This window comes from Cotesia typhae, unplaced genomic scaffold, assembly GCF_013202065.1.
Source record: "Cotesia typhae breed Kobodo isofemale line unplaced genomic scaffold, CoteBio_Ctyphae scaffold_152, whole genome shotgun sequence".
In the NCBI taxonomy this organism is placed as follows: Eukaryota; Metazoa; Arthropoda; class Insecta; order Hymenoptera; family Braconidae; genus Cotesia; species Cotesia typhae.
The window spans coordinates 4,642,104-4,669,371 of NW_027423776.1; the positions used below are offsets into that span (position 1 = coordinate 4,642,104).

General features: G+C 28.8%; 1 protein-coding gene across 1 annotated transcript in view; it reads left to right on the forward strand.

The window, feature by feature from the left end:
• Positions 1-27,268, forward strand: part of Cac (calcium voltage-gated channel subunit cacophony) — a 155,536-nt gene that overhangs the window by 50,843 nt on the left and 77,425 nt on the right. The window contains exon 2 of the mRNA XM_074255876.1: positions 3,044-3,250. Within this exon, the coding sequence (XP_074111977.1) occupies positions 3,045-3,250 (206 nt within the window). The 5' untranslated portion in view covers position 3,044. The remainder of the gene's footprint in view (positions 1-3,043; positions 3,251-27,268) is intronic.

Consider the following 27,268-nt stretch of genomic DNA (forward strand, 5'->3'; position numbering starts at 1 on the left):
CTTAAAAACAACGTTGTAAAAAATTAATGTTTAAGAAACAACTCTTTGTCGATGAATTTAAAAACTACCCAAACAAATTACAATGACGGTTAATATGTAGGTTTTAAATTATCGCCGTATTTAATGGGGCTGTTAATTTTAATTAGAAAATGAGCTAAATTTACGAGTTTTAGTACGCTAAAATACGAAGCTTGATAAATTCTTTACTCATTATCCAACCAAGAAATATTGTTTTTTTTTTTTTTACAATTACTAATGATTTTTCTTCCTATTTGATTTTTAAAAATAACTAATATTTATTTCCATAACGTTTAAATTTAACTTTAACATATTTTTCAGGAGCTTAGAGCGAACTCGCAATTTAATTTTACAAGTATGATGAAAATTTAAATTTATGAAGAAATAATTTATTAAATATTTTGTACACAAATAATCCTTTTTATTATTAAATTACGGCTAAATAATCGATAATTATTGTCATTATTACAATATTATAATATTGAATGAAGAGTGTAGATACACAAGTACATGTATAGGAGGCTGACCATAAATAGGGATCACTACTAGTGCAATTTGATCTATCAAAGCAAGTGGATGTACATAGGTACTGAAACCCTACTTGCACTAATTATTCGGCTAGATCACTCAAAAGATTTCACTTTCACTCTATTATCTCGACAAAAGCTCTATCTCCACACAATCCCTTATCTATTATCCGACAATATTAATTTAATGAAGAGTTAAAAATAAAATTACTGTAAACACGTGTTTTTGACAGCATGTAAAAAGGATACTATATTATAACAGACGTCTTTTTCACGGGCATACATTAAATTTAAATTTAAATAGATTTATATTCATTTCTCTATAGTTAGAATTTTTGGTTTGATTTTTTGACAACAAATTTTTCAATTAAAAAGTTTTTTTCTCAGTGTATCCAAAATCTGATCAACGTCTGATCATACATAACTTTTTTCCCTAATCTCAATACTTGTCTAAAAAATTTCAGCTTAACAATCCGTATGTTAAAATTTTCCAAAACAAAAATTCTTCTTATTTCAAATAAAAAAATCCATAATCATAGATAACTTTTTTGTATTTCATATTAACACAAAGAGCCCATTTGCGATGCAATAAAAATCCGATAGATCTCATCGAAGAGCCTGGGGCGAATCAGTCTTACATAAAACTAAAACACCGAAAACCTGGATTGTCCGAGGCGAGAAACAATTTCGAAGAGAATAAAAAAAAAACTTTTATTGAAAACTTAAGTTCGAATAACTTTAAATATTTTATTTCATTAAAAAATGTAAATTCCGTTATTAATGATAATGAGGAGTAATTAACTCCAATACTTCCACTAAAAATATGAAATTATATCTACAAAGCGAACAAAGTTTTTTTTTTCTTTTTTAGAGCGATGGCTGGATAACTAATTGGCGAGAAGAATCTTCTGTATAAATTGTTATTTTATCAGTATCCTTAAAACGAGGCGAGACTTGAATAAATGGACTATTAATTTCGAAATTAGAATTTCTGATTACATTGAGTAGTTTGCGAATGTACGTTATGCCGAAGCTTTTAAGAGATCCGACAGTTTAATTCCAACGCCAGAAAGTGCCGATAAAATTGATTACATGTAGAGATAAAATGAAATATATATGTTTATGTCTGTATTTATATTTATATATTTATGTTTATTGTTTTATCGGTAAAATAACATAAACAGCAGTTTACGAAAACAAAATAGTTGTGTTCCAATACGAGAAAGTAACAAAGTTGTATCGAGAAATGAAAGTCCTGTTTGGGGGATGCGAAGTGTGGGAGGGTGAAAAGAGAGTCGGCACGATATACGAACAGATCGCGTGACTTCTCGTACTTTCTTGATGATCCAAGATGATAAGACCAGTCAACCTAACCTAATTATCCAAGTGACCGTTCCACTGAATTTCTTACCCCTGTACCTTCGGGTTCACAGCTCGTGCCAATAGTCGAGGTAGTAATGCGCGTTCAACCGTCAAATAATGCCAGAATAAGGATAGAGAACTCCTGGAGGATAGGAGAAAGGGCTAAATCAGAATACGCAGCAGAAATAGTTCTCATTCCACATTTAATGGAAACCTTATGGAAACCTTTCTGTAGCGTTACCAAACATTATTATACACACTATCGTGAGACTGTAACAAATTCACTGATCTCTATCACGTCGTAACTTCCAGTCGATCACACTTAAATTTAACTTGAGATTTTCGTGGTTTATTACTAAAAATAAACTTATAAATAAACTCATATGAATAAATATTTTTTTTGAACCTTGGGTGATCTTGGGGGTTATTGGACCTCTATTTTTAACTTTTAAGGGATATTTTGACCTTGTCATGCAGAAAAAGGCCGAAAATAAACAGCTAGTTTTATTTATAGAATATAAATATTCAATATTAAATAAATTATGTTTATTTATAGAAGATTCCCCGAAATAAAAAATTTGCACCGCTTCTGGTCACTTCAAAATTTATTATTACTTTTTTAAATTAAATTAGTGAATTGGTATATTTCTGCCCTCCGGCCGGAAAGTAACAACTTTTTGGCCGCTGCGCTAAACAAAGTTGCCATATTCCGGCTACGTCAAGCAGAAAAATAGTATACAAACCTTGGCCATATACACGATCATATGTATGTAATTGTTGACAAACATGTGGTCTAGGCTTTAGTTTTGACTACTTGTAATTAGAATTATCAAATTCTTGATGATCGAATTATTAAATTTTGAAGCGTATGAACTTACTAAACTTTCAAGTCATTAATTAAAAAATTACTAATTGAGATGTAATTTTCATACTGAATATTTCAATAAGTAATAATTTTACTAAAAAATCTTATCCCCTTTTACAATTTTAATTAACAATTTTATACCTCTTTACGAGTATTACAAGCCACTTTTCCAAAAAAGTTTTCAAACAACAAGACATAAATAAAAGCAAATTGATTTACACATATTTACGATCTAAAAATTCTAAAAAACTGTATTTAATTTTTTTTCCAGGATGCTTGGAGGTGTGGGAGGTCGGCATGTGTCAACTCGTCGACGAGGCAGTAGCCCGTTGGTGCGTGCAGGTGCGGGCCTCGGTGAAAATCATGTGTTCTTACCAGACGGGGCACCGAGATACACGCGGCGTCGAAGGGCTGTTACCACCAGCGACCACAAAAGTTGCGCTCTCATACAGACTCGTCTCAAGCTCGGTGATATTATGTGAGTCTACTTTTGTTATTTACCATCATATCTTCTTCATTTAGCATCGATAATGTAGAACTTCAATTATCCCGAGCTTGCAAGTTCTCGCCAGTAAAATGTGTGCCTTTAATGCCGACAATCTCAGAAGCTAACTCTCTCTACTCTTTCGAGCTTTTATCGGCAATGTAGATTTTTTTCAGAGTTTTCACTGTCGGTAATTTTTTACAGGCTTATTTATTCATTCTTGGTTGACAATGTCGAAATTTTTTTATTTTATTCCAAAAATAAATTATTCATTCAATCGGTAATTAGAATCCTACACTGAAACTAACCATTATTGATATCCGCGATAAAAATAAAGCACGTAATTAACTTGAAAAAAAAAAATCATTAAACTGTTATGTTATATTAAGAATGTCAGGAATAAATTATTAAACGAAAGCTTAAATAAAAATAATAATACAAAGTTTATAGCTGGTATACGGTTACATTTAACATTTATCGATTGGTCTTCGATTACTCGGCCATTAGCTTTTATTTTTAGACTGTTGTTGCTCGATATCTGAACAGACGCCTAATTGGAAGTTCTCTCTGGCCGAAGGTATCTACTACAACTATTTCCCAGAGAGACCAGAGTTAGCATCAGTATTAGTATAAGTTTTAGTTTTGGAAGTCGTATCCAGATCCATGTCCTCCATCCGAATATTTCACCTCGGTTTAATTACTTCCCTATAAGTTTATTTAATTATTCTCCTTTCAAATAGCAACACCCAAGTTAACAGCATTTTTCTTACCGTAAAATCAGCATCTGCCTCTTATTTCACACTTTACAACTCTCGTCTTTCATTATTCTACTTACCTTTTATATCTTGAGTTTCTCAGCTTCCTGTGTAATAATATCCCAGTATGACCTTTGATCTTCGCCATGACTGCGACAAAGATATCGTCGGAATTTTATTTTTTTTTCCTTTGCTTTTCTTTGCTTTCAAGGTTTTAACGTCTTATATATGTGATTTTTATATTAACAATTTATATTTATCATTATTATTATTATTTTTATTAATTATTAGGTACAAATGTTTTAAAAATTAATGGTAAGATATTTATCATTTAATCAAAGTATTTTTTTAGGCTTAAAAAATTTTTCGAATTTGGTGAACCTACTTTTTATTTAGACAACAAAATCTCAGTTTTAAAAAATCATAATTTAAAGATTTATTTCTTGTTGTACATAATCAATGTTGTACCGAGTCAAATTTTAAACAAAAAGTGAATTATACTCACATCATACATATTTTAGTCAAAATAATATACTCATCTATAAATTTTTGATAAATATTACTTCAAACTGAAAGATTTTTATAAGAATTTTAATCTTATGAATTTTTCTCTGTGGTAAAAAATTTTTATTTTAAAATTCAGTAAAAAAATTATATAATAAAATAATTAAATATTTTTAAAATCACCTAATCATAATGTTACAAGTTCGATTAGTACACTGAAAAAAAAAAAAAAAAAAAAAATAATTAACTTGAATCAAGAGAAAAATTCTTGAGTTAAGTAAAATTTACTTAAATCAAGAAAAATTTCTTCGTTTTAGAATTTTCCTAGTTAAGAAGATGAAATTCTTCAAAATGATTTACTTGATTCAAGTAAATTTTTTTTTCTATGTAAAAAAATCAAATAAATTTTAAGGATAATTTCAAAAATAAATTTAAAGAGAAAACTCATGACCAAAAAAGTAAATAGCAATAAATAATGAAATTTAATTTTATCAGACAGTCAGTAAATAAAAGCTGGATAGTAAATAATTATAACCTCAAAACAAGAGTAAAAATATGAAGGAAGATGAAGAAGATAAAGAGAGGAGACAATTTGTAGATTTTGGCGAGAAACAAGTCGACAGACTCAACTGGAGTCGACTCAGGGGCGCCTGGGTGCCTCTGCCACCGCCGTGAATCAATACCCGCATTGCGCGTGCCACCTCTCTTTCTCTCGAGCAATCTCTATCTCTTTTGCTCGCCCGGTGGCATCCCCTCTTCGTGTTTTAGCATTCACCCTCAGCTCCCTTCATCTTCATCCCTTGACCCCCCATTCTCTTCTCGCAGTCTCCTATACCACTGCCATCTCTGCTGGTGCTACCCTACGTCCCTACATCCCTTTATCCCTAGGTCGCTTACGTCGCTCATGTCCTAAGCAACCCCGGTGCCCCGATGGCAGTGGCAAACCCTCCCTTCATACTACTCCAAAACTCTAGAACTCAAAAACTTAGAACTTGGTGTCTGCCTGCCATTCCTCTTCCGTTCTCGTTCCGTCATGCTCCATGCTCCCAAACGACTGTCGAGAGAAAGTGATACCAACACCACTCTAGTCAGACCATCAGTCCACTCACTACTTACTGCTTACTACTTACTATTTCTTATTCTGTTACACACTAATATCACTTACAGAGTTATTTTATTTATACATTAACGAGTAATACTTGCTATTTTATTTAATTATTTTCACATTAGGACCTCTACGGCTTGAGAATTACCGGTTGACACGAACTTGAAATTTTTTACAAACCAAATAACATTGACAGCACTCACATAAGTATCTAAATGTTATAAAAATAACCTTAACTTTATTATTATATTATAACCCTTTTATTTCAAAATAATAATATTTAAAAGAATTTTATAAAAAATTTAATTTCTCAGAAAAATATGTTGATGATTATTATCTTAGATAAATTTGGAAATTTCTGATTGCATTTCTTAAGAAATTATTGCATTTTTTAGATATTTAATGTTTTTTTTAACTAGTTACACTTTTATTTTTTAAAGAATTCAATGAGCCTCAAGACTTTTATTTTATAAAGTAAACAAAATCTCATTGAATTAGATTTAAAAAATGTATTAATTACTTACCGTTGATATTGAAGAAAAAATACCTAAATAAAAGGCAAGGATACATTATTGAATTAACCTTGTTTCACAATTACAATAGTAATAACAACAACAACAACATAAAATAGTTACGAAATCTTAGTGACCTCCTCTGAAGAGACGGATTATTATGTCAACCGACTTATTCCCGTCATTTTATTTTCCATTCATTGATTGGATTGTTTCATGCTTTATACACATGATCAATTGGATTTATCAAATCCTTGGTCTATCGAAATGTTGCTAAGTATTAGCTCGGATATGTAGATATAGCCATGGATATGTTATTATTATTATAATTCTATTTAATCCTGATAGGTTAAAATTTAACGAGTATCGATAAGCTTAAGGTATTTGATAACATCCAATTTTAATCGTTCATTATATTATTAATTAATGATTTATCTTAAAAAAGCCCTTTTTTCCACACGTGTTGTCTAGCAAAAAATATCACACCCTTCAGGTAGATTTTAAAAGCGGCAACCCCTGTACCTTTATGCTTACTTCTACCCACATATAAATTTTTTCCCAGCTGAAATAACTACGGTGCTTTGAAATGAGTCTTTTGTGTTAAGCTAAGCTAAATAAAAAATAGATAAAGTAATATAAAAAGAAAGAAGAAACGAAACATGGACTCAACCGGAAGATCGGCTCAAATCGATTACACGTTGACGCGCACGAGAATTGAGAAGATAAATCGATTATCTTCCCTTCTATCCATTACCTAATTAGATTGCGTCGGCAGGTACGTTAGTTCAACGCTCTTCTGTCCTTTTCGTCATTATGTGCAGCACTCACGGCATCATTATCATCAGCAACATCAACAGCGACGTATTCTATATGCTTTAATTGAGGAGCTCCTATCAAAAGCTACAGATTTCACACAATTAATTTCATTAAGAGGCAAAAAGTATTATCGAGTGCCTTCGTCTTAACTTTACTGATAAAATAAAATTTACACTTAAAAAAAAATTAACTTCATTCCAGAAAAATATTCTTGAAGTAAGTAAGAATCATGAAATTTTAAACAAACATATTTAAATGTTAATAATTATAATTTTGAGAACACAATTTGTAGGTATGTTAGAGACGTTAAAACGTTCGTTGACTCCGTCATAAACTAAAACAGTTGCGTCATACCGTAGATACCGGTGCCGAGACTCTTTGATCGATCAACCGAATGATCGGATTAAAATATCAATGAGCGAATTATCGTTCTCGATATAGTTATCTCAGCTTCGTATCTGGGAGGATGTAACACAACCACCCAGGTGGTGATGGTGGTAAAGCAACGACGTTATTGTCGACACGATGTCACGTGTAATCAACATTTAGAGATAGCAACTTTGAGTTTACAGCCAGTACACGAATTTACTCCCATTATCGTTACAATCTCTGTCAAGGTGTGTATTAGTTTTCCAAAGGGATTTAAATATGCTAAGTCGCTGTTTTAGAATGAATTAGGGAATCTTTAAAAGGGAGTTTTTTAAATATATATCTTTAGATTTTAATCAATTGATAATTGATCAATAATAATAAATTTTAGTTTCTCTACAAATTTAAACATTAGTTGAAATAATTAACTTAAATTCCAAATAATAGTTAAAAAATATTTATTAACATTTAATAAATTATGTTATATATTAACATTACTTTTTATCAGTTTGTGGGCCCTCAAAAATCAGCATATGACTGTTTTTCATTCTTCATCACTCGATTAAAAATTTCGATTTTTTTAAATTATAAATTTTTATCCTAGCACAAAAACTCAACTAAAATTTTTCAAAATAGTTTTCTCAATCCTCTTCATCATTCTCCCTGTCACTGTAGAGTACGAGTATTTCTTGAATGTGTGATAATCCCGAGGCAAATCCACCTGAGTACCTTATCTTGTCACATTTTCCAGGTGATGCCTTTTGGCGAGCCCTCAAGGTAACGTGATAAAAACAAAGCGATATCCCCACATTTATACAATAGATGATATATGACGTATGATATATACCAGTGTGATTGGCAACGTCTCGACGCAGCGTAGTGTGTTCTACAAAAGTTGTATTCTGACGTACTAATACCGACGATAGTGAATGTACATATCTAGGACACAGGTGGTTAGTCAACTATATCATTGAATCGTCTATATGCATATCTCGTATAAATATATAAAGAAGCATCCACACATGAATGTTGGTGAAGAAACGACTAGGCCGTAAAGGAAATAAAGAGACGAAAGAGTCAGCGCCCAGCATCCGGTTGAGTTCCATGAACAGTAGACGGCAGTCCTGGGGGCTGTTCGATGTCCCATATTCGTTCCAACCCCTGGCTAAACTAACCCTCACTATCATTCTTCCATCTCTTTTATCCTCGCGGGCTCACTCTCTCTCATTTTCATTCTTTATATTTTTTCTATTCTTTTCTTTTACTCCTCTTTTCATCCTCATCCTCATCCTCATTCCGTCCTCACTCGCTCCCCGATTCCATCAGCGAATGAGTAAAACTCTCTTTTCCTCTTCTTTTATACTTCTACGTACTTTTCTTTTCTTTCTGTTTTTTTTTTTTTTATTTTAGTTTATTTTATTTCTCTCTCTCTCTCTTTAATTTTGTTCTTTTGTATCCAGATCATAGCAGTTATACTAACAGTAGCGCACCTCATTGCACTTATTGTCTCTTCATGAGCTAGATGCCTCTAAAATCTCGCGGTCTGAATTCATGCGGTTAATTTTAGGAAGTTATTTGAATCAAACGGAAAAGCTTTACAAAGAACTAACAAATTTTTTATTTTTTGAGAAAGTTATTTTTGTTAAAAATATAATCCAATTTTTTTATAAGTGATATAATTAGTCAAATAAATATAAATTTTAAGCTGTAAAATTAATTGCTTGATCCAAAAGAAATATTATTTATTTAAGAAAATGATTTTGAAGAGAATTGCAATGACTAGAAAATTAACTGGATTTAAGAAAAAAACTTTTTAATCAAAAACATCATTTTGATCAAAAATCAGTGCTTTATTGGTATTCTTGAAACAAGTCAGTAATGCCTTGAATCAATATTACTGCGTATCTTAATTCTCGAGAAAGAAATTGTGGGGTAAAATATAGGTTATCTTGTTTGAAAACAATAAAATGCTCCTTTGAATTCGTAAAATTCTTAAATGAAGAACTTTTTTATTTTTTTTTTTTTATTCAATTCGTGAATTTCTTGAATTAATACAAATTGACTACTTTAAATAAGAGTCAAATTTTCAGAAAATATTTTCCTTGAATTCAACTGCTTTTTTTTTTCAATGTATCAAAAAAAAAAACTATCTGTGGTTTGATAATCTTAACTTTGATTAAGAAATCATTTTATAAAATTATTAATTGTCATTTACTGTGATGCAATTATTTAAATACTATTTATCGTCTTTAAGTTTGATCGACAGATAATTTTTCAGTTTCAACAAAATCAAACAATTAGCCATGCTATAAAAATTAATGCCAGCAATTAATTCGTGTTAGTTGATCCTTTCTAGCTATCACTCCCATCGACTTTCTCGACTATGTAACATTTCATCATTAATTTGAGCAAAACTAAAACTTTTATATTTCTATAAACTTCCACTCTAATTGCTTGGTTGATCCACCACAATGACCTTTTTGACAATAGCGGGCACAATTAAGCCGAAAGGCCTGGAGAGAATAAAAAATGAATTATTTTTATCCATTTTTCATCATTTTTGTTTACGCTGGTAAGATCACATTTAGCGATTCGAATCGATCGACTTGGGAATTCGCGATAGGGTACATTTGCGTCTAATTTCCGGTAGAAGTAACAAGGGTGTCTGCCTCGGGTCTATATTGTCGGCCACTAGTCTCAGATTTAGATCCTCGAATGCGATTATTCGGATGATGCTACGCCGCACACACCAGCGGAATAGATCTGTTTCGTAATTTCCGAGGGAAATAGTATTCCACTTAACGGATATTTTCTTTCGCTAATTGCACTTCATATTTTTTGTGTATCATTTTATTTATTTATTACCACTTACCACTTTTTTGCTCTGAATAAGTACGACTTTCTTCAAAAGCTACTGTATGTAGTCTCTTTTAACAAAATGTTTACTATCTCGACAGAAAAGAATATTAACTTGAACCACGAATATTTTTGTTTTCAAAAATTAAAAAGCTCTTTATTCAAGAAATTTTTTAAAATTAATAACATTGAAAATTTGAATTAAGAAAATAACTTTTTCATTGGAAAATAATTTATTCTTAAATTAAACCACAGTAATGTTCTTGGCGAAAGAGTATAAATTTTTTTATAAACTAACAATAATGGATGATTTATCTAAGACCGAAAAATTTTTTAAAGATAAAATTCTTTATAGTCTATGAGGTGACCGTAAATTATTAAAAACTTTTATGCTCACCCTATTTTAATGGAGCGCGAATTAGAATTGACCTAATTGACCATTTTAGACTTTATTTATGTTTTTTAATATTTTACTCTGTCTAATTGAAGTGGCGTATCTGCAAAATACTCTTTCGAAGACCAAGCAAAACTTCATAAAGAATCTAAAAGTTGTTAATAATATTCAAGAATTTGAGTGAAAATTTCAAGATTTCTCAATAAAATTTCTTGAGCAAACATTTTCGAAACTTTTAAACTTTCTAGAATATTTAAAATAATTCTAATTGTTCCAAAAAAAATTATAAACACTTTCTATTAATTTCCAGCATAAAATTTTTTATTTTTGTATAAATTAAAAAAAATTCTTGATAAATTAAAAATTATTGATTATAAAAGTTAAAAAGCCGCCTTAAGTGAAAAAATTAATAATTAATTCAACGTCAGATAATAAAAAACTACCCTATAAATTATAAATAAAAAAATTCTCAATTAAACAAATTACTACTAAATAATTAATTAATAAAAGCTCTTCAAAAGCCACGCGAACAAAAATGCCCCAAATTACTTGAACATTTTTTAATAACTAGGAAACAGTCACAGTCTATTAGGAACAGCACATTGGACATCTTTCCGTTTTATTCAGATCCCTGATAAAATTATGCCGCGTCACGATTACCATATCTAGAATCTAATATCTAATGTTAAGTTAACTGCGTAAAATCAATAGTTGCTTCTATTTCCGCCGTAAACGTTCTTATGAAAATATTTAACTAAGTGGAGTACGAGTAAGTAACATGAGGAGTGTGCGTGTATGTGTGTAGGGGATAGACATAATTTTCCCGGTCGGCTTACAGTGTGTTGATGTCAGGAACATATGGTGATAGTGGGGAAGTAGTCTACATGGGTTGAACCCTCATCTAGGTCACCCTGCGCCTGAATCCAGAACTCGGTCAAGTTTTCTGCACCTGAGAAGTGAACGACATTATTATTTTTTTACTCATATAATTTATATACATATTTTTCTTTACTCACAGTTTGATAGTTTTCAAATGTATCCTTTGTCTGTATTTAACAAAAAAAAATTATTTCAATGATGTTGAAACGAATTTTTTTAATAATTGAATTTTAATGGCGAAAAAGTCGGTGTTTTTATTCATGAAAGTGATAAGTAACAGCGAGTATCGATATTCTTGTTCATTATTTTTTATGGACAAAAGAGTACGTGGAGCTGGAGTCATTAGCAGGGTAAATTGTTTCTTAGAAAATGTAAATACACTCTGACAAAAAAAAGTAACCAGCTAGCAGTACTATAGGTATTCATATATATATATATATATATATATATATATATATATATATATATATATATATATATATATATATATACAGGGTGATTCAGAATGACCTTCACAGCGGAAAACTGTAGATAGAGGAGTCGATTCTAAGAATAAAGTTCCTTAGTCGCTTTTCGATATTTTCAATAGTTTTTGAGTTATTCAAAATGTAAATTGACCAATTACAGACAAGCTTTAGAAATAAAAAAAAATAAAAAAGAATAATAAATAAGTTAAGTAACACTGCCACAGCAGACTTCAAGTTAAATGATATTTATTTAATTTGAAAAGTTCGATTTCTCACAGAAAAAAAAACAAAACATGCAATTACAACCTAGAACGTATTTGTATATTTTTTTTTATCTTTTCCTTTTCACAGAAAACATTATTGACTTAAGATGATGCAATTATTAAAAATATAACTTCCGGAGAATTGACAAAATAAATTACGTATTTTTAAATACGTCTCACTGAATATCTCGCTGGACGTCTCGCCGGACATCTCGCTGGCCGTCTCGCTGAGAGTCTCGCAAATATGCTATGACATACATCAAGCGCTTAGCGAAGTCCTGAGCGAGACCGAGCAAGCAAAATCAAAGATTTTTCAATAATTATTTTATGTATTGTCTATATCTATATTTTTGTCTGTTTGAAATTGCTTATTATTTCAGTAAGACAATTTTATTAGTTAAAATTTTTTTATTTATTCTTGGTTGAAGTTTATATATTTAAAAATACATAATTTATTTTGTCAATTCTCCGGAAGTTATATTTTTAATAATTGCATCATCTTAAATCAATAATGTTTTCTGTGAAAAGGAAAAGATAAAAAAAAATATATATAAATACGTTATAGGTTGTAATTGCATGTTTTGTTTTTTTTCTGTGAGAAATCAAACTTTTCAAATTAAATAAATATCATTTAACTTGAAGTCTACTGTGGCAGTGTTACTTAACTTATTTATTATTCTTTTTTATTTTTTTTTTTTAATTTCTAGAGCTTGTCTGTGATTGGTCAATTTACATTTTGAATAACTCAAAAACTATTGAGAATATCGAAAAGCGACTAAGGAACTTTATTCATAGAATCGTCTCCTCTATCTACAGTTTCCCGCTGTGAAGGTCATTCTGAATCACCCTGTATATATATATATATATATATATATAACAGGAAACAATGAAAAAAAAATGTGCTTGAAAAATAGTAGCGGTAAAATATAAATGCGCTGAAAAAGAAAATGGAAATAGAATAAGGAATAGGAAAAGGAAAAGAAAGAGAATGAGAATGAAAATGAATACAAGGAATCGAGAGAACAAGTGTGAGAAAATAGAGAAGAGAAATGATCGCATGCGGCAAAGCTCCTCGTAGTCGATATTTTCTTGTTGGCGACAAAACTTTTGGAAAGTCGCAAGTCGCCCACGGGTTACCGTCTGTGCCTCTGAACCGCCGCTGGAAGAATCAATTTATTTCATCCGGCCAAAGATTCGGATTGTCAAGTAAAAATAAAAATACTCGGGGAAAAATGAAAAAATAGAGATTGAAACAACATCTAGAAATACTAAATAAACGCCGAACAAAATATATATCTCTGTAGTCTGAGAAAGAACTATGCTTTTAACTTTACTTTCTTAAAACTACCATTTTCTCTGAAATTACTTCTATAAATAAACTTTCAACTTTATAACTGCTTATTTTTTTCAAATCTCTTTTCTAATAACAATAATTACTATTAATCAAATCTTCAAGTATTGACTGTAGATTATGACTTATAATCAAGTTTTTTATTTTATAGATATGACTACACATCTATATTTGAAATTTTTTTTTATTTCAAACCATAATAACTGTTAACTCTTATATTTTCCCAATTTTCTCTATAAGAAAAACGTTTATCCTCTAATTTTATAAAAAATTTGATTTTTTATAAAAAAATTAAAAAAAAAAAATTTGATAAGGTACTGATTAATTTTGAATGTCAAATTTGGAAAGATATTAACTATTAACCAATCTCATAGAAGAATTAATAATATTTTATCATTACTACTAGTAAACAAGACGACTTTTAATTGTTTTTTTGAAATAGGAAAAACACGACAAATCTTATAAACATTTATAAAAAAAGCAATAATAATAATAACAATAGAAATTATGAAAATAAATAATTATAAAAAATGAAAAGAATAAAATAATAGAATACAATTGAATTAATAATTTAAATATTAAAAAACAAGAAAGAGACGATGGATATTGTCTTGAAATGATTGATTTATTGATGCAACTATACATACGCGTGGCTTTATTGAGAGGTTAATAACAAGCATCAACCCATACTCGACTCCGCGCGCGCGCGTGTGTGTGTATGTGTGTGTTTGTGTGTGTTGTGTGTGTGTAGTAGACAACGTAGCAAAATGTATCTCAATACTCAGGTAATAACATTTCATACTCCAGTTAACGGGTGGGTAATAGAGACACATTTACTACAACTAACGCTCGTATCAATTGGATCTCGAAAAATAAATGAAATCGGCCTGCGGTCGCGGAAAATTAATTCAGCCGAGGCTTGAAAAAAATCAGCGATTCTTTTTTTTTTTCTAAAGCTGAAAAATAAAATTTTTTTTATAAATATGACAAAAATAAAAATTTTATAAATATAAAAAAATGTACAAAAAGTGAGTCCGTTGAATAAATGGCTTGGACAGTGTCCGCGATGTTGTTTAATTTTAAGGGTATTTAAAATATCTGAGACTATTGGTTTGATTTAGATTTACATATCGATGGTAAACGAGTTGGAGCCTGTGTAAAAGAGTAAAGAGTATGGAAAGGTGAAAATCATGGAGCGAGTTGCATCCGGTGATGTCGAAACGTATCATAACGTAACGTAACGCAATCGCAATAGCAATCAGTTATAAGGGTGGGTGGTAGCTATACGTGTGTGTAGTGTATTCTATATTATATATAAACCGAGTGCGACAGAACGAGAGATAGTTTGAGGGTGGAATGGTGAAGAGGGGAACGCTCGTGAGGGTGAAAATCTAACGGTGGGGATAGGCCACAAGGGTCACGGAGTGCGCTGACCTACTGTTCCACATTTGCCCGTTCCAGCCTTTTCAAAGTTCACTTTGCATCGGATTCACTACCTAGAAACCCAGAGCCCGAAAAAAATATTAAATCTTTAAAATTCATACCCCTATTCGATCTCCTTTTAATTTATAACCATTATTTAACGACTCTTATTACGGCTCTATACTTCTCGACTACTATCCTTTTATTTTTGGTTTTTGTTTATTTTTCTCCCTGGTACTCTGTACTGATCTTTTTATTATTTATTTTGGGCAAATATACACTGCCCGTGTTTACATACACATAAATGCAATCTACTCATTTTATGTTTACTGTTTCATTTTCAAGTTTATGAAGACTTTAATTACGTTAATTATTAAACACATATATTTAACAACTATTTGTATCAAGTAGTTATAAAACTGTTTTATTTAAATTAAAATCGGTATTCTGAAAATTTGTTAAAAAATTTTTTTATTTATTTATCTTTAATTGAATGATTTTTATGGAAAAAAAATTTTATTTTCGATTATTGAAACATTTTTATAATATTGAGTTTTTTGTAGTAGTAACTAAAATGAAACAGCAGTTATTAAAAAATCAACAGTAAAATGAGATAAAATTTTTCTTTATTTTTTGTTTGAAAAATCTTATAAAAATTGTCATAATAATTGTTTTACTGCAAAAACTTATTTACTTTCAATTTCATTCTCTGACGCTCAATCTAACAAAAATATTTTATTATGATAAAAATGGTATGTTTTTTTTTTAATTTTACTATTATTTGGTTAAATTATTTATTGAATGATAAATAAAGAATTTTTTTTTTAAATTTCCTTTCAATAAACTAGAAAAATAATAATAAATCCAAGAAATTTATTCTTAAAATTTTATAAATATTTCCATTCATATTTATTCATAAAATCAATTAAAAAAACTAAAAAATAAAATTTTTTATTCAATAAAAAAAAATAAAAATAAACATTTTTCTTTATCAAAAATCACTGGAGTGAGCGATAAAAAATTCCATGATAATCTTGACTATTTAAATTACATATAATTGAGGTGTATTTATGTATATAATATAAATAAAATAATTTTATCTGAATAGCAGTGTCTTTTAACCTTTAATCTTTGGGCATTTTCTTTTATTTGAATTTATATTTAAAATTTTTCTTCAAAGCTCGAGCGCTTACGCCTCACTCCACCGAAATTAGCATTTCTAGTTTTCGACGATTGAATTCTCAATTCTTTTGCTGGCGTTTTGACCTCTACCTTGCCTAGGTCTACTGTACATATAATCTATCTATGGAGAATATAAAAAGGAGCCGTATTAAATAGAATAAAAATGAAACTAAAAATAAATAAATATAAAATTGTTTTTAGGTCGTACGATTGAAATTAACACGAATAGAACTGTTAGCGATGACGTGGAATAAGGCATTTAATGGCGGATGGACACGAGATAATGCAGAGAAATTTTTTTTATTTAGCTCTCATCAGCGACTATCCGAGGGTTAATTTGGCTTAGGGCTCTTCATTTGATTTAGCCGGCCCTATGTTTCGCAGCCGGACTTGCATTCCTACAAAAGCGCATGCTTCGCTACCCCCGCAGTATCAGTTACATACTAACACTAATTTAATCCCTTTCCATGCACTTTGCTTTACATACCACTAACACACTTATCACTCCAAGCGATCATGACATCTACTGGCTTTTATTTACAACAGATATTTTATCGCAAGCTCAGCTTTTCATTCGCGGGTAATATTTGAATTATTAATAATTTAATCTTTTTTATTTAATGTGATTCAATTACATTTCAGTTAGTTAAGTGAAACTATTTTTTTAAATAAATAAATAATTATAAAAAAATATTTGAAAAAATTAAAATGTTTTGTTTTTTTTTCTAATAATTTATTTAGAAAGAAATTCATAAAATTTTTAGTATCAAAATTGAAAGATTAATAAATTTTAATATTAGTTGGATTAATAATATTTATTTTTTAATAATTTCCAACTAATAATTCAATAAAAATTTTTTATTAATTATAAATTTATACAAATTTTTTGTAATATTATAAAAGTTTTTTTTTTTTTTTTTTTTTTTTTTTTTTTTTATTAATATACATTAAAGTGATAAAATCAACAAAATTCTAATTAATTTATTTCTAAAAGTAAGATTGAAAAATTTTTAGATACTTTTCAATATAAAAATTTTAAGTCCAATAAATTTTTCTCGTTAGATAAAATTACATTTTTCAATTATTTGCAACTACTTATTAAATAGAATTTTTTTAAAAAATATGTCTTATGTGTATTGGGATTTTTTTAATTTTCTATGAATTGATCATAGAGTTTTCTGTAAATAAAATTATTTCAATTATTTTTTTTTTTTAATTAATAAATTAAAAAAATCCAAAAATAACTAAATAATTTATTTTTACTCTCAAATTTAAAAGCCTTTAAATAAACTTTAATCTTAATCAGTAATTCAGAAATCTATGAACAATTTTTTAAATAATTAAAAATTTTTCTTCCCTAAGAAATGAAAGTTCCTCTCTATCTTTGGAATTTCTACGGCACTGGGGTAGGTTTGGAGGGTGGAGTCCGCGGTAGTGCAAGAGAGAGGTCGCTCGGCGTCCGGGGTGCGATGATTTCTTGGTACCGAGGGAGAGCCCGAAGCTGAAGGAAGACAACGCACCGCTGCATATAGCATATAGTAGCGAGCAGAAAAGCTCGGGGTGTACAATATAAGTGTAGGGGTTGGTGCTGGCTGGTGGTGGGGCAATCGAGAGTACGTAGTCGAGCGACCGTCCCGATGTGGCCACGAGCTCGATGCTCGCGTAGGTAGTGAGTGACTTCTTACGAGCGGACAAACGGCTCTTTACCCCCGGGTAGGAGGTTAAGAAGTGTGGAAGGACACTGTCGAATTGAATTGAAGGTTGGGTACGAATCGTTATTGGTGTTTGTTACTTAATTATTAATAATAGGTACTCTACAATAAATATATATAAATATAATCATACACTATTCGGTAATTCGGTAATCAAGCGGAATTATTCAATCACTAGAAGAAGTATATATGGTTGATAGATAGATAATTAAAGTTTAAATAAAGTTTACCGAGGATTATTAATGTTAATATTAATTAAAAAAATTTAGCAAGTATTATTACTATTGATAAATTGACTAATTTTATAAATTAAAATTAATATTTTAAGTTTTAATTTTTTTTTTTTTTTTTTTTTACCAAAATCGATAAAATGGCCGGTGGATTCACGTAAAAAGGTAAAATTAATAATTAAAAATGTGAATTATTGGATTAAAGTTATTGGAGTGAATAGTGGCGGTTATTAAGTGGAAAAGAACAGCGGGAAGAGCCGGATTAGTGGTTGTGTCAGTGCCTAAACTGGATCGGATGTTATGCGCCGGTGGTACACTGGTGGTTAAAGTTACAGAAGGTGTGTGCGAGAAGCCGGATAAAAAATATATTAAATTAGTAATAAAAATAAAATTAGTAATTTGTAATAGTGCTGTCGAAGGAAAAGGATAAGAGGAAGGACAGAATAATTATTTTAAAAAATAACTGCACTGCAAGACCAAAATCAAGACCAATTGAAATCAAGGGCCAGCACTTACTCCTAAAATGGCAACAACTATTATTGATACTAATCACTGATTACTAATTAATAATAAATATTTATCAATACTAATGCTAGTTATTAATAGCTACTAATAATATAGGGAATAATAAATTTATAAGTTTAAAAATAAGGATAAGATTAAGATACATCCAGTAGGACCAATAAGTCCTTGAGTGAATGAGGTGTTGACACGATTGTGGTATTGTGTGTTTTATTAAAATTGTGCTGTGTGTGTGCTCGTAAGGTGAAGTTGTGTGTTGCTGTTCGGGGGTGGGTGTTTCTGTGAGATCATCGCCAGCAGGGCATAGGCTCGAACGCATGTAAGAACATGGCCGCATCTAGCCCCTGCCTCCCTCTAGAGGTGAGTGCCACCTGACGAGACTTTTTTTTAATTTTTTTTTTTTTTTTTAACGTTAATTTTAGTAGTTCTTTTGGTTGGGAATTTTTTGGAGGATATAAAAGGGTGACGGAGGTTTTGATTGATTTTTTGGGTGATGCAATTTTTTGGATCGGGCTTGAAGTTGAAAATGATGTAATTTGATGAGGGTTTTTTTTTGGGATGGGGAATTTTCAAAATTATTTCAGATTGATTTTTTATGTGAATTAATTTTTTGGATAATTGTTTGATTTTGAGGATTATTATTGATCATTTATAGTAATTATTCATGGAATTTTATTGTGAAAAATTAGGTGATCTTTTTCAAATTTATTAATTGTAATAATTTTTATTTCGTGATAAACTGACCATTATGTTGAAAAAAATTAATTAACTAATTGAAAAAATAGAAATTATTTTTGTTAAGACAATTTTCATCATCATACTGCAAAATATTGTGAGGAAAAATGAACTATTTACCCCGATGTTTTATTTTTATCTTTGTCACTTTCAATTAATATAATTTTTTTAATATAATTTGAAGTTCTGTAAGCGATTCATTATTATTTTTATTAAAAATTACTAAAATTAGTATTTATTTGAGACAATTTTATTTTATTTTTTTAACAGTTGTAATAGCTTGATGTTATTTGAATATTTAGTATTAATTACTTTCGGAAAACTATATATATTTAGTATATTTCAATATTATTTAATGAAAAAATAAGTAATATTGAACGTAATAACTAGTTAATTAATCTAGATTCAGATCGTGTAACGAAAACTTTAGTTAATTTGCCAGATGATATGAAAATAAAAATGTATGTTTTAAAGTAAAATCAATGTCAAAATTAAAAAAAAAATTAATTTAAAAATTTGTATTTTAAAACTTAGAATAGATTGTATTTTTGGAATAATATTCATCGTGAATTTTTTCTTCTGAATATGTAAAAAATTGTCTTTTTATTTGATGGAACGTTTAGTTTTTTTTTTTTTTTTATTTTCAATCAAATTTTCTTGAAATCATTTGAAATTTTTTCGAGCAAAACAATTTCTTGAAATCAAAAATTTTTCTTAGTTTAAGTAAACTTTCTCTTTGAATTTTTCATTTTTTTTAAATATATCTTTAGAAAAAGCAATAAATATACTATTTACAGTAGAATAAATTTTTTTTTATTATCACTAGCACTTTTAAGTAAAAAAAAAAAAAAAAAAAAAAAAATTATTGTTGAAAAATTCTAACAATGTTTTTCTAACTTTCAAATTTGTATAAAAGTTTGAAAATTATCCTTTATAATAAATATAAATTTTTTCAAATGAGTAAATTCGTTGAATACGAAACTTAAAATAAATTTATGTACTGTTCTTACTTACTTATTAAAAAAAAACTTGAACAAACTCATTTTAATTATCAAAAATGTCAACTTCTCCAGTCAAACTCCAGTAGAACTATTAATAAGTAGAGTAAGTAATAAACAAGACCTTCCGTGAAAAAAAGCTCGCGACTTCTGTCACAAAAGTGGAGCTAACTATGACTTATATCGTCAATTAAATTAAACTTATAGGATAACAACTGAAGAAACTTTCCTCAAGAAGTGGGGACAGTAAGAAACAACAAATAATATTATCGAAAACATATAATAGAAACAGTAAATAGTATTTACCAATGCACTTACGGTCTTACGAGCAGTCTCTTAAAACCTTTAAGCTCATTCATTTCAGCAAAAACATCACATCATATAATATTCTTATCAAACATTTAAACAGTAAATTCAATCTCACGGAAGTTATGAAAAATAATAGTGCTCACGACTGTAAAAGCTCAACAGTTAAGTGGAAAGATGATGAAAAAAACATCAAAAATTCCCATAACAAGCTCGGTGATAAAAGAATTGATAAAAATAGCAAAAAAACACCACCACGTAAAAATGAAAGCCGGCGTCCTTCAGTCATGATTTCGCTTCTTATCAAAACGTGTGTATATACTTTTAACAACTTAAACATTCAAATTTGTATACACATTTTAGTTCAAATTTATAAAGAAATTCCAAGTAAGGACAAAATTTAAAAACATAATTAATATTACTCTCGCAATCAGATAACTCGAGAGATAATTGGGCGGCTTGCATAAATGAAAATGACCTCCTAAATGAAACTCTCGGAGTAGAGATACTTGCCTTCGTTTATTACTCACACTTTTAAATAATATATACTGTGCACTATATGTATAGAGTTTTTAAATTTAATTTAACTGAGTTAATGAGATTAGTTTACTTGTTACGGTTTTTAAAACTTTTGTTTACTTAGAATTTTTTTTTTCTTATCATATATAAAATAAGTTAATGCTCTGAAATAAAAGTACCCGAGAAAAGCATGACATTAATCGGACGTTACTCCGCTTATGTACCTACACCGGGTCATTTTGTATTGACACGACGCACTCGATAATTCGTCCACGTATACTTTACTTTATAAGTTTACGGGTATAATTACGGGAGTTTGTAATAAACTTCCTACACTTTTTATTTATTTTCAATTAATTTCGATCATTATGTTACAATTATTTAAACTTTACTTACAGTAATAAGTCTTGAAAAATTTTAATGCTGCTCAGAAAAAATTAATTTTTGAGTAGATAAAAATTTTTTTAATTTTATCTTCAACAAAATATTTATGAAGACAAAAATTATCTTGGCAAAAACTAAATAAAAAATTATTTTTAATTATAAAAAAAAATGCACTAAAAATTAATGTTATTTTTTTAAATTTGGTTTTAAGTTTTTTTTGTTTCAATTTTAATTTTACGCTCCATCCACATTTTTTTTTTTTTCTTCAAACAAATAATTCTGTAGTTTTATTTTTTATTTGAACAGAATTATTTTCAAACCTCATTTACGTCATTTGGCATTCAAATAATTTTTTACAATCGAAATCACGTAGAACTAATAAAAAAATTCGATAATCGTGTAAGAATGTTTTTATTGGAAAACTGTAATATATTAAAAAAAACAAATAATAATAATATAACTTTATCGAGTAATTAAAAAGCTATTGGATACAATGCGGTGCATTGTGATATCGATAAAAATATCAAGTTAATTATTTTTAAAATTACAATTAACATATAACAATAAAATCAGGAGTTAATTAAAGTAGTGGTTATTATGTAGTTCGTGAAAAATAAAATAAAACTCGTATTCGTCTATTGTGTCTTCCCATAAATATCACGAACAGTCAGCATTTTCGTTAACTCAGCCAAATTATCAAGGGTTAATAAATGATCGTAACCAATGCGCGATATGACTGACTACGACTATTTATTTATCTTGAGACAATTTATTGTTTGGGTTTAATTTTGCAAGTTATTTGCGATTCTGGAGCAGGTTAATGCTCCAAAAACACATCAAATTCTTTGAAATTTTGTTTATTGTTATTAATATTATTTTTATTATCATTTATCATTATTTTTATTGCTAATATACTTCCAGTGTTTTAGGGAAAACTTTATACATTTTTTGAGTTATGCATAATTTGTGAACGCAAATACGAGGCATTACTTCCAAACTATGTCAGCAACATTTGTTAATAATTTTAATGTTTATTTTTAAGACTTGTATTTATGAGTAAGTTATAACTTATAATTTTTTAGAATTACTTTTTCTTTTTTTATTATAAATATTTATATCGGTGAATGTCCGGAATTCTGTTTGTATTTAAAATTTTTTTTGTGTTTTAAATTTTTCGAGAAATTCATTTACGATTAATGAAATTTCATACAATTTTATATTTGATATTAAACTAAACAATTATCAAAAATATTTATCATCAGGCGGATTCGAAAACTGAATCTTGCATTTACATATCATAATTTCTGTTTTCACTTAATTAAATTTTTAAGCTTCTATTTACTTAAAAGTTTTTTCTTATTTATTTTTATTGAAAATAAATATTTTTAATAAAAAAAAAAAAAAATAATAATTATAATTTTTGTACATAAATTAAATCGACAAAAGTTGGTATTTAGTAATAATAAGTAGGGTAGCGCCACGTGTGTGATTCTTTAGTGGGTTAAAAACGAGGTTGGTAGAACTGGTGTCTGATTTTTGTGTAGAACATCGGAAGTTAGACGTGTAGGCTGTAGAATAGAGGAAGTGTAAGCACAAGTAATCCAAAGCAGAGCAACAGCAACAGCAAAGCAAATGAGGCTAGCAATAGAGCCAGAGCTTTGGATATATATTCGTATATATAATAATATCAGGGTGTAAGTTGAGGGCGATAAGAGAGAGAAGGAAGAAAAGGGTAGCATGAATGAACGATCGATAGATATATAGTTACTTCCCTCCAGATATGTGGATTTATCAAACACATTATTCTTTTATCTCACTATTATTTTCACTTCGCATCATCTCGAGTATTAATGCTTCCAAAAGTCTTTGTATTCCAAAAATCCCCCTTTTTATAACAATCCTCCTTTCATTACTTACATACACATATACACATTTATAAACTTCATATATTATTCATTTATCTATTTATTTTCCCACGAATTTTAATTATTTTAAACCTGTAAATGTACGACAATTGATTTATTTTTTTGTGTCATAAACTTTACAACAGATTAATAATCCAATAGTTGAATAATTATAGCATTTATTTTTATTCTGTCTGTTATAACGGAATGATGAACATGTTTTTTAAAACTTTAAAATCTAAAACAAATTAAATGAAATTTTTGATATTTAATTATAACTTACACATTTTATTTTTTAAATCTGTCAAAAAAATTAATACATTTTATATTAATATTAACATTTACATTTTAAAAATTCAATTTAATTTTTTTAATTTTTCAAACTTCTGGAGTAATTCACGACGCACAATGCAATGGTTATCTTACTCGTTAAAGTTTCATTACAATTAATTGAAAAAATAAATTTCAGTAGTTTTTTTTATATCTGTCAGTTTTAAGAATTAGTTAAAAATTTTTTAAGCTAATTTTGCGCCATTAAAATGATAAATTTACAACAAAACAATAAAGTTATTTACGTTGGATTTAAAAATAATACATTACACACCTAGGGCAGTAAAGTAAGAAATGTCTCAGATCACAGGTAATTGTTCAGGTCAACAAACATATGATCTGAGGCTTTCTTATTTACTGCTTATGGTGTGTTTACTATTATTCTCCTTGACAGAGGTGGAAAGCCGCAACTTTATTTAGCGCAGTGGAGCTAAAGTTGACGCTTTACGCCCTGAGGGGAGAAAAGGTACTTTTTGTATAGCTAAAGAAAAGTAAAAATCTATATTTATTTGATACATAGTTGAAAGATAAAAACTAAAACGAGTATGCATAAGCATATTTTATTATTGCGCATTTAGTGACACATTTTGGGAACCACTGAGCGTCATAATGTGTAAAGATTGGAAGCGATACGGCGCCTATTCATGGTCGCAAGTTCATGCAAGATGCAAAGACAAAACACCCCTACTATTAAGTAAATAAACATACATCCATCCATGCATACATATATTTATATTTATATGCAGTTCCTAGAATCCCAGTCCAACGTTAATGCGTATAATACTATCATAGACAGAACGGAATAAATAGTATCGGACATAACGTCGGGTGTGATGAAGACTCTGGGGAGGAGCATGCGTGTGTCCTTCGTCCTTCGACGGTTATAAAACATTATTCCTCGGGGGAAACGCGAGAGAGATGACAAAGGAAAAAGGAAGGGGAACGCGGGGTGAAAAAATGGAATAAAGCATTGTGGAAAAAGATAGCTAGTGTATATGCGAGCAGACAACTCTGATGGCACGTCAGCGAGTAAGGCTGAACAAGATATCGCGTTTTACAGCTATCTCTTTTCCTTGTTCTTTCGTTTATTCTTATTCTCATTCTTTTATCTTGTATTTTTTATTTTACTTTACTTAACTTTTTTTACCATCCCCCAGAAGTGAACTGACGTCTGAGTTTGTTGTCTGTCCCTCCGGCACCCCCGTGGCTACTCGCTTTTCCGAGATCTTCTTAGATCGATCTACCGGAATCCATTCTTGAAGTACAGCTAATCGTTTTTTTATTTTAATTCCCGCTGATGCTTATATTTATATATTAACCAAGTCGAGAATCATTCATATCACTTTTATAACAGTCGCCGGAGTTTATACTTACTCAGAAGCCCTTTAAATATAATGGGGTGTTAAAAAATTTAATGAGCTTGGAAGTTTTAGATCACGGTATCAAGTAGCGGGAATAAAAGTTTATGGGCTTGAATCTTACTTATAGTATTGTTTTATTTTTTTTTTAAGTAAAGTGACACTTATTACTAACTTAAACCTTCGCAGCCGAAGGTCATATGGACCCAAGAACCCCGGAATTTTTTTATGAAGCTAAAAATTAATTTATTATAAATTTTTATTTGAGAAAAGTCATTAATTTAAAAAGAAAAAGTTTCTGTTTAGGTTCAAAGTTAGGTGAAAAATTGATTTATTTTTTTATTAACACGTGCAATTTTTACAAAACTTTATGGTCTCTTTTTGTGTCAGTTAATTTTGTAAACATCATATTAATGAAAGTGAAAACTTGAATAGATAACAAAAATCGATAAATTAAATAGGTTAATATTTTCCTTATAAAAAAAATATAACTCATAAAATAAACAATAAAGATTAAAAATGATGGATTACAAAATTTTTTGTATTATTATATAAATCATTAATGTAATATTAGAAGCAAGACACATGAGTTCCAAACATATTTTTTAACTATTAATTAAAATAGTTTTCTCTTTATAAAATATTTACTAAAAATTATAAAATATTTGTTTATACCAATTAAATAACTAGCCTGCCAAACCTTGCTTAGTTTAAAATTTTATAACTAAAGTATAAACTAAATTTTTTAAATAATTTTTATTATTTTAAAATTGAATTATTAATTATAAAGATAATAATAATCATTCGGATAAATTTAGAATCGTAATAAATTTTTTAATTATAAAAATGTAGCCCTCGGCAAAGAGAGTAAAAAAAAAAGGTTCATTATAAAATAATAAAATTTTCTACGCAATTGTGTCGACTTAATGAATATTAGTTTTAATGATTAATTCAGTTAACGTGAAATATGTAGGTCAAGCGTTTCCTGCAGTTGATTAGTCATCAATAATTTAGATATCGACGTATAAATAGACTCGCGCTACTATTACTGATCATTACTATTACTATACGGACATATGAAATTATTAAAATAATAAACAATTAATAAAATTGACAGCTAAATTAATATACAACAACAATAATAGTTTTCTACCTTCTCTAAGTAGTACAAGCACATTTAAGTCAGCCGGCAAAAATATAATACGCAAAATGACCAGATTTCTAACAGAAGCTTTTTTCTTAGAATCTTTAAAATAACTAATAGTTTATTTATTTTTCTTCTTTCCACCGAAATTAGGTTAGTCTTGAAGTTGGCAGTAGCTCGGGTTAGAGTAGATGGAACGCGGAGGAAGGAACGCCTTCGAGATACGCTATAACTGGGGTAAAAATACTTTGACGGCTGATCGATCTCGGTCCCTTGTGTTATCCCCGTTTCTTCTCGATTTAGTCCGTCTTTATTATCTTCATTGATTGTTTCTTAGATAATTATTAACTTAATCAACTAACCCGTCTTTGATAATTTACTCTTGCATAAATAAATAATTTTTGTTTTATATAACGTCCTCAATCTCTATGAAAGCTCATGAGTTATTAAAAAAAAGGTTTTTTTATTACTTCGATGTCTTGTTAAGAATTTTTTTTAAATGTTTGATTATTTTCTTAATAATGAAAGTGGGAAATTATAAAAAAACCACTAATTTATTTATTTTACAGTTAGTACTAATACAGAGTTCTGTGCAGAACTCTCGACATGTTACTGAAGAATTTTTACTCCCAATAAAAATAATGCCTACAGTATTAACAATTAAAATAATTTTCCAATCGAAAATAAACAAAATTAATTTTCCATTAAAAATTCTTTTTGTTTAAAATCAATTCACGCATATTAGATTTTTTACATACTTCTTGCAATTTTATTTCAAGTGCAGTGTGAAATAAAATTTAAGAAATAGTTGTTTAGATTTGGGGCTCTACTTGTCTCAGTTCAGATAAATAAAAACTGATTTAACTTTTAAAAAATTAATTTTATAAAAATTTTTGAATTCAAAATATTTTAAATATGAAATTGGAATTGATGAACAATCCAAGGTTATTCTGATATTTTTTTTTTATTTTGCATATCAAAACAAAAATTAAATA